Genomic DNA, 8,822 nt, shown 5'->3' with positions numbered 1-8,822 from the left:
TTTTGCCTGCACGTATGTCTGTGCATAATTTATATACACAGTGCCCCTGGAGGTCAGAGTAGGGAATCAGGAGAGCCTCTCAGGACACAGCTATATCAGGCTCCTGTCAGCATGCACTTCTTGGCATCAGCAATAGTGTCTGGATTTGGTGGCTGTATGTAAATGGGCTGGATCCCCAGGTGGGACAGGCTCTGAATGGCCATTCCTTCAGTCTCTGATCCAAAGTTTGTTTCTGTATCTCCTTCTATGAATATTTTTGTTCCCCCCTTCTAAGAAGGAATGAAGCATCCACATTTTGGCTGTCCTTTTTCAGCTTCATGTGGTATGTGGATTGTATCTTGGGTATTCTGAACTTTTGGGCTAATATCCACTTATCAGTGAGTGCATACCATGGTGTTTTGTGTGTGTGTGTGTGTGTGTGTGTGTGTGTGTGAGATTGGGTTATCTCACTCAGGATATTTTCTAGTTCCATCCATTTGCTTATGAATTTCATGAAGTCATTATTTTTGATAGCTGAGTAGTACTCCATTGTGTAAATGTACCACATTTTCTGTATCCATTCCTCTGTTGAGGGACATCTGGGTTCTTTCCAGATTCTGGCTATTATAAATAAGGCTGCTATGAACATGGTGGAGAGGTTCTGCCAGAGCATGACAATTACAGATGCGGACTCTTGCAGCCAACCATTGAACTGAGAATGGGGTCCCCAATGGAGGACTTAGAGAAAGGACTGAAGGAGCTGAAGGGGTTTGCAACCCTATAAGAATGACAATATCAATCAACCTGAGATCCCAGGGACTAAACCACTATCCCAAAGAGTACACATGTACAGAACCACGGCTCTGGCTGCATATGTAGCAGAGGATGGCCTTGTTGGGCACCAATGGGAGGAGAAGCCCTTGGTCCTGCCAAGGCTCAATACCTCAGTGTAAGGGAATATTAGGGTGGGGAGGTGGGAAGGGGTAGGTGGGGGAACACCCTCATAAAAGCAGGGGGAGGGGGCATGGGATAGGGGCTAACATTTGAAATGTAAATTAAAAATATCCAATAAAAAGAAAAAAAAAAGAGGGAATCAGATTCCCTGGAACTGAAGTTACCAGCAGTTTTGAGCCACCTTGTGAGTAAAGTGGTCTATGTGACTATCACAATTCTACTGTCAGAACTATAAACTATATTGGAAAGCCTTCAAAATCAGTGTATTAGGAGCCTCTGGCATTTCGAAACGTATTACAGCACAACATCATGGAGTCCGAGTCTGTGTGCCTTGTCGAAGCACCTTGGTCAGAACTCAGCTCCCGCCAGTCCTGCCTTTGAACCTTACGTAGACAGAGCTGGCCCGTGTGCACACTTAGGTGTCTAGCTATTTTGAATGGTTACTCTCATTCATTTCTCCACCTGAATCTCTTTATTTCGCCCCCTTAGGGCAGTACTGGTGAACCTTAAAGATTCTTATAATCCTACTTATTAGAACAACGGGAGGGATGTACCATCTCCTGAATGAGATGAACCTAAATATAGTTTAGTCTTAGACATTTCATACACCCATAGGAAATAGATCGGGTCAATTGGATTCCGAGCTTCAACAGCATCAACGTCTGGCTGGCTGCTCTTGTCCAGTCTAATGAGATTTTAGAGTAGGAGTCCATTTCCTCAAAACAGTGTCGTTAGAAAAGAGTACATAAAGATGCAGACTTCAGAGGCTTGACGGCATCTCTGAGAGACGTGAGCCAGTGGGGAAGTCACTCAACCCCTTTTATTCTCACCTCCAAGGAAGTGGAGCTAGTTTCTAGTGCACAGAGGCATGGTAAGGGAGGGAAACTCTTCCCCTGTGCTCTCTAAACTGTAGGTCAGGCAGTTGAGGGTCCAAGAGAAGGTTCAGGCAAGGGAGGGCTTGCAGTGTAGTAGCCCCGTCCTGTCTTTTGGAGAGCAGTGTCTTTGGCATTTTTGCACTCGATAGGGGGTTCCAGAGCTAGAAAACAAAGGGGAAGGAGGACTTCCAGAGTCCTTGTGTAACCCACCATTCTTAGGCTTTCTCGCCTTTAACTTTTTACAAACCGCCTTTCTACACACAGCAACTAAAAGCCAAGGAGGACGAGGTGAAGGCAGCCAGAGATCTCAGCCATCGCTTGCTCTCCTTCAATCTCCCTGTTCTTCCCGGATCCTCCCTTACCCCACATCCTTGCTTAGGTATCGCGCTTGTTCCAACCCTGGCTTTAAGCCTCGGGTTCCCAACTGCTCACATCCCTGAAGCCGCTTTGGTGGTGAGTTCAAGTTCCTGCTGCCACAGGGCCTGATGACACGCCCCCTCGCACGCGCCCCGCTCCGCCCCGGGGAGGCCCGGCGCCCCTCAGCCCCGCTCTCCCTCTGCTGGGCTCCCCTCCCAGCACCGAGCACTTGGCCCTGGCAGACGCCCCAAGATTGTTGTGAGGAGTCTAGCCAGTTGGTGAGCGCTGTAATCTGAACCAGCTGTGTCCAGACCGAGGCCCCATTTGCATTGTTTAACATACTTAGAAAATGAAGTGTTCATTTTTAACATTCCTCCTCCAATTGGCTTAATGCTGAATTACTGAAGGGGGTTAAGCGAAACCAGGTGCCGGCGGCGAGGGCTCTGCAGTGGCTCCCAGCACCCGGCACTGTCCCCGGCCCTCCGCGCAGCCCCGTTCGGCCCCTCGGAAACCAAGCTGCCCGGTCCCGCGCAGAGCCTGCCTTCCTCAAATCACCTCTCCTCCCGCGCATCTTGGATATGCCAGGATTAAAAAGGTAGGTTGGAAGGCGCCAGGAACTGTCTCCAGGCTTGAGAAACCTAACTCCAGACCTGATGGGTGGAAAATGGCTATGGCTGAGATTCCGCCTGTGTCAGGGCACTGGAAAAGACTTTTAGCAAGTGATGCAATGACCCTGTTAATTACAAAAAGCTGCGCTCATCTCGAAGTCTTGGTTTGGGAGTGGGGATTTTTCTAACAGCATCAGGAGTCAGCATCTCGAGAGAGGCAGCAGACAACCTCTTTGGATCATTTCTCTTTCTTTTTGGAAAGGGCAGCAACGCTGTGCGCAGTTATTAAAATATCACACTACATATTTTTTAAATTTGGGAGACTGTTGACTACGGCACCAGCAACTGCTTTGCTGCGACGGCTGTGGGACAAGCAGAAGGAGTCTCCGAACACTCCTGTCTGCGTTTGCTCTATGTGTGCGATTTACAGAGGGAATGGGACCTAGAAGTTTCGAGCCAACGAACAGTGGACACTGCAGACAGAGACGCATGTAAGCAAATGTTTTGCTGTTCTTTGCGGAAATTGCAATTCCAGTCAAGTAATCCTTGAGCCTTGAGGAAGTTTAAAGATGACATCTGTCCTCCCCTTCTCCAGTGCCTCTTGAAAATAGAGCTGCCCTGCACAGACCTACACACTTTCTCTGTGTGTGCTTGCATGTGGGAGGGGTGCATGCATGCTAACACGAATACGAACTGAGCCATATTATGGTAAGCCATAGTTAACATTATCATCCCGAATCGCCGACCAGCAATGTCTGTCATTGACAGGCACTTGGAGGCTCTGTCCTCTTCCTCCTCCTCCTCCTCTTCCCCCTCCTCCTCTTCCCCCTCCTCCTCTTCCCCCTCCTCCTCCTCCTCCTCTCCCTCCTCTTCTTCTTTTGGATGGTGAACCCAGATTCAAAAGAAAAGTTTGAGACAGAGTTTCTCCTCTCCAGTATTAATTTTGCTTCATTTTTGGTACGATTTTTTTTCTGCAAAGCCTCTCTATTAGCCTGGAGATTATTTGGCCCCCGCTCTTCCAGGAGGCTGGGCTTGGGGCTGGCCAGCCCTGGGCTGGCTTTCACCAAAAGGAACAGAGAGTGGGGTAGGGGAGAAGCCGGTAGGGTTAGCACGCCTTTTCCAGTCTCTCTTGAGCTGTACTGCATGCAGTCAAGCTGCTCTGTCTCCAACATAAACGAGACAGGATTTTATAACCACCTGAAAGGAAACTTCATGAGAAGAAACAGGAAAACATTGAAATTCATAATCTACAGCCTGGAAAATGAATTTGTTATTGTTCTCTTATTCCTTCCAGATATAAAGTCTGGCTCTCACAAATATCCGAAAAGCCCAGGGATTTGGCTCTGTACTTTATAAGGTCAGAGCTGTCTCCAACGTTGGAGAACCTGGCTCACTCACACAGGCGGTTAAATGAAATGAAAACCTATCTACCCAGGATTGGATCTGGGACTCCGTGAGGGAAGTGGGTTTGCGTCTTCCAGGACCACATCGGACTCAGTTTTGTCTGGGTGCCTAGGTGCTGCCTTCACTCCGCGTCTTCTACGTACCTACTGCTATTTCTCCGCTCGCTTCAGGTTGGGATGTCAGTGAGCTTGGGGTCTACTGAGCACTCGTTCTGCAAAGGTGGGGGCTGTAGAGCCATGGCGCTGGGTGGGTAAATAGTAAGCCTCCGGTTCACAGCCGTGCTGAGAAACATGCAAGATCACCACCCTCCAGGAAGCTTCCTCTGCTGACTCTTGACATTCTTATCAAAGCAAAACTGTACTCCTGGCCCATGGCACAAAGCAGCGAGCTCAGGTGAATGGCAGCTGGACCACAGCTCTGTGGCTCTCCTGCCCAGTATCTGTGTTGCAAGCTGTAGTTGCAAGATGAACAGTGTGCTAACAGACTTGACCGTCTGCAGAGACTTCACATTGTCTCTATCTTTCCTGCATTAAGTGCCCATGTTGATAGTGTTCCATAGGCTCCCTTGGCTATATGCCCAGGTTCCATGCATGACTCTTTAACCTGCAAAATAGCTCTTGTACCATACTCTGTGTTGTGTGGTGCACACCTGTAACCCCAGCATTTGGGAGGTAAAGGCAGGAGAGAATCAGGAGTTCTGAGCCAGATTTGGCTGCATAACCAGTTTGAGGCTAGCCTGGGCTGCATGAGGCCCTGTCTTAAAAAAACAAAACAAAACGAAAAACAAAAAAGAGGCCAGCAGAAGTGTCTTGTAATCCCAATACCCAGGGAGCCGAGGTACAATTGCCCCAAGTTTGAGGATAGCCTGGACCATATTGATGGTTGTAGGTTAGCCTGGGCTACAGAGTGAGAGCTTGTTTCAAAAAAAAAAAAAAGGCACAAGCCCCAAGCCACAAAAGAAAACAACTTAAAGAAATCCTTTACCTATTAAACACCCCCTCCCTGCCCCAGAAGCTCACAACCTGGAGCCACCATTTTTCTTTCTGAGTCTGAAAGTTCTGGGGTACCTGATGTAAGTTGAATTCTATGTGTTTGTGACCGTCACTCTTCTCACTATGACGTCCTCATGGATCATCAGTGTTGCTGCTCCTGTTTTTTGTTTTGTTTTGTTTTAATTACATTTATTTATTTACTTGAGGGGAAGCATGTGTTGCTGTGCACGTGTGGTGGTCAGAGGACAACTTTCAAAAGTTGGTTCTCTTTCCATTCCGTGAGTCCTGGTGATCAGGTTGTCGTTTTGAGGTCAAGCTCCCTCGCCTGCGGAACCTTCTTAGCTTGCCTTTTGCACTGCTTCAATTTTATTTATTCATTTAGATAGGATCTCACTATATTGCCCAGGCTGGCTTTGAACTCCTGGCTTTCAGCAACCTTTGCACTTTAATCTTTTGGAGCAGCTAGGACTACAAGCACATAGCAATGTGCCTGGCTTTCCATATTGTATGGTGTCCAACTTTCAAGTTTAAGTGTGTGTGTGTGTGTGTGTGTGTGTGTGTGTGTGTGTGAGAGAGAGAGAGAGAGAGAGAGAGAGAGAGAGACATAGACAGACACACAGAAAGACAGACACAGAAGAGATACACACACACACGCAGAGAGAGAGAGAGAGAGAGAGAGAGAGAGAGAGAGAGAGAACACATTTTGTTTTTGTTTAGCTATTCTTGCATGGACATTTCAATTGTATCCACTTTTGGTTATTATACAAAATGCTGCTGTGAGCATGTGTGTACATACGTCTGTCTGGTCTTTGACTCAGTTCTCTGGGGAATACACTCTGGAGTGGGTCTGCTGGATCACAGGTGAGGATGGATGCCACACAGCCGTACCATTGACCTCCCCATCAGTAATGCACAAGAGCTGTGATCTCTCTACATTCTTCCTATACTTGCTGTTTTCCGTCTTGCATTTTCTTTTAGATTAAAAAATTATTTTACATGTATGAGTGTTTGCTTGCTCTGGGTGCAAGTAAGAGACTTCAATGTATAAGGTGAAGAATGATTGAGGAAGATTCTGGATGCCAACCTCTGGTCCCCATAGGAATACACAGACATGTACATATGCACTTACACATGTGCAGCAACACATGTCAACACACACAGGTCTGTACATGTTACACAAATAACCATCTTAATGGGTATGAGTGGCATAGACTTTGCTGTTTTAAAGCATACTGGTGACCACAGTTTCCAGACAAAACATTGGCCGCAGCAAAGAACCAAATTACCCACAGGCAAAGATGTTTACTTGCTTGTGGGTGGCCATGTTGGCTGAGCCAGGGTGTCACGGCATTTCCTACTGCTACCCACTGCCTTTCTTACACTGGTTCCTCCGCCTTCCACCCCCTGGGATGGCAGTTCTCACAAGGCACACGCTAGGGTGGACCCTGGGTTCTTGGACCATTCAAGTCCCGGTTTTCACATGTGGATGGAGGGTTCCAAGTTCTGGTTAAGTGACCTCCTGCAAACACAAAGCCTCCCACATTCTAGCTTTCATGGTTTAAAGGCACAGAGGCTCTTGGCTCTGCAGTCATGTCTGAATAATGTTTAACTCAGGCGGTCTCTATGCAGAATGGTAGAAGGTCAGGACAGTTGGTTGATGACCCAACTGTGGGTCTTTGGATTTTTGTTCCAAAGCAGCAAAGCTTTGTTTTCAACCATGTGACCTAACTCACTATCCCATCACATGAAGCAAGTGTTAAGAGGCCGGCTCTTATGGTAGAGCAGAGGGCTCTGCTGAGAGTTCCCTACTCACTTGCAAGTCCATGGTGAAACTACCAACCAAATGCCTGAGTAGCAGGAGGTCCAGGTTTCCTGGACATGAGCATCCCTCGGCATTCACTCTCCATTTGTTCACTGCCCACAGGATACTCACTGTCACCATCCTGGCACTGTGGCTTCCACATCCTGGGAATGCACAGGTAAGGCTTCGAGTTGTCCAGAAGCATGTCACAAAGCTGGGGGAGGGTTCCAGCCTTGCATTTTAGGGTCCCAGGGTTAAAGGAATGGGGGGCACTCTGCACTTCACTTACTACCCTCCATACATATGGATCACAGCTAAGGCACTAAGAGACAGAGGTTGGTCCAGGGTGATAAAGGTTCCAAGTGGCAGGGTTGTCCCTCTGGGAAACTCACTAACTTAAATGTGAGTTCAGTGTGGTGTTTTTGGTCAGGGTGACCCCCTGGGATGCTTGCAAAGGGCCCCACAGCTGGGTTAGTGTGTGTCCCCACTCACACAATGCCTAGTGAAAGAGGTAGGGAGGAGGTGGAGGTTACCCAAACATCCAATGTGCAGTGTATGGGTCTGGGTGATTCAGCTACCTGGAGTATGTGTGGGGGGTATCCCTTCCTCTGGGAGGGGTGTGCAAGGGGCAGTGAAGTTGAGTTCAAGGCAAGGGTCTGAGAGCAGTTGTAGTATCTCAATTTTAAAGCTACAGGGAGGGTTGTGCCAGGTATGTCAGCCCCAAGTAATATGGTAGGGTTCCTCTAGATTGACGGTTGTCAACCTTTGGGTTGGGACCAGTTCTCTACCCCTTTGGGGGTGGTTGAGCAACCCCTTAACAGAGCTCACCTAAGACTATCAGAAGGCACAGATGTTTATATCAAAACAAAACATAACAGTGGCAAAATTACAGATATGAAGTAGCAGTGAAGTAATTTTATGGTTAGGGGTCACCACAACATGAGGAACTCTATAAAGGGTCGCTGCATTAGGAAGCCTGAGAACCACTGGTCTAGATGGATCAGAGAGGCCTGTCCATGTGGCCCTTCTCATGGAGACAAAAATAGCCCCATTTCTGAGTAAGGCTGAGGGCTGCAGGTAAGGAAGGGTAGGCACCTACCTGTCATGCACAAGGCCATACGCTTGATACCTAGCATTGGAAAAAACATGTTGGGGTGAGACAAGGGGTAGAATTATGAAGTACATTCAAAGGCATTAGACACACTCAGGCTGTTGGAGACAAGAAGGACTTGAGAAGAATGTAAAAGAATTTTAGATCTCAGAGGGACCTTGACATTCTGTAATCTTGTCCCAAGGGTTATAAAGACATCTAGTCCTGAAGCAGACAGTGGTAACATAGTTCCTCTTTGTGACTACTTAAAACTAAGTGAACTAAGTAATGGTACCCCACTTTATAGACAGAGAAACTGAGGCGAAGGGAAGGGATGAGGAGAATAAGGACTCTAGTGAGAGTTAGAAACCAGGTAAACAAGTGTCTTGAGCCCACTTTACCCCAGTACTGAGGTAGAGAGCAGGGCTGGAACCTGATCTCCTGGGTTCTGTGCTATAGACTCCTAGTTCTTCTGGGTCTTTTGTCCTGAGACTCTAAGGCTTGGAACCCTCAGAAGTAGCACAGGCCAGACTCACAAATCACCTCATGGCCCAGGGAAGGCTGGCCTTGAGGCTGGAGTGGGGCCTGGTGACAGGTTTGGCCCAATCGCAGACACTGAACTCATTCCTATCTCAGACTCCAGGCACCTGCAAGGGAACTCAAATTGATCCCAGCTCAGGTTTTAAAAAGTTCACAGTGAAGGCTGGAGAGATGGCTCAGCCCACAGCCAAAAAATACAGAAGTTCACAGCACATAGGAAAC

At 47.8% G+C, this 8,822-nt stretch overlaps 1 protein-coding gene across 3 annotated transcripts in view; it reads left to right on the top strand.

The window, feature by feature from the left end:
• The first annotated feature begins 2,405 nt into the window (after window positions 1–2,405).
• Fbln5 (fibulin 5) overlaps window positions 2,406–8,822 on the top strand; it is a 78,592-nt gene continuing 72,175 nt past the window's right edge. The window contains exons 1-2 of one of the 3 annotated variants that reach the window (XM_087552358.1): window positions 2,406–2,760; window positions 7,094–7,148. In XM_087552358.1, the coding sequence (XP_087408484.1) occupies window positions 2,744–2,760; window positions 7,094–7,148 (72 nt within the window). In that variant the 5' untranslated portion in view covers window positions 2,406–2,743. 3 annotated transcript variants of the gene reach the window in all.

The sequence above is a fragment of the Rattus norvegicus genome, chromosome 6 (assembly GCF_021556685.1).
Source record: "Rattus norvegicus strain SHRSP/BbbUtx chromosome 6, alternate assembly SHRSP_T2T, whole genome shotgun sequence".
NCBI lineage: Eukaryota > Metazoa > Chordata > Mammalia > Rodentia > Muridae > Rattus > Rattus norvegicus.
The sequence above is the reverse complement of the archived record's forward strand: the minus strand, read 5'-3'. Positions and strand labels throughout refer to the sequence as shown.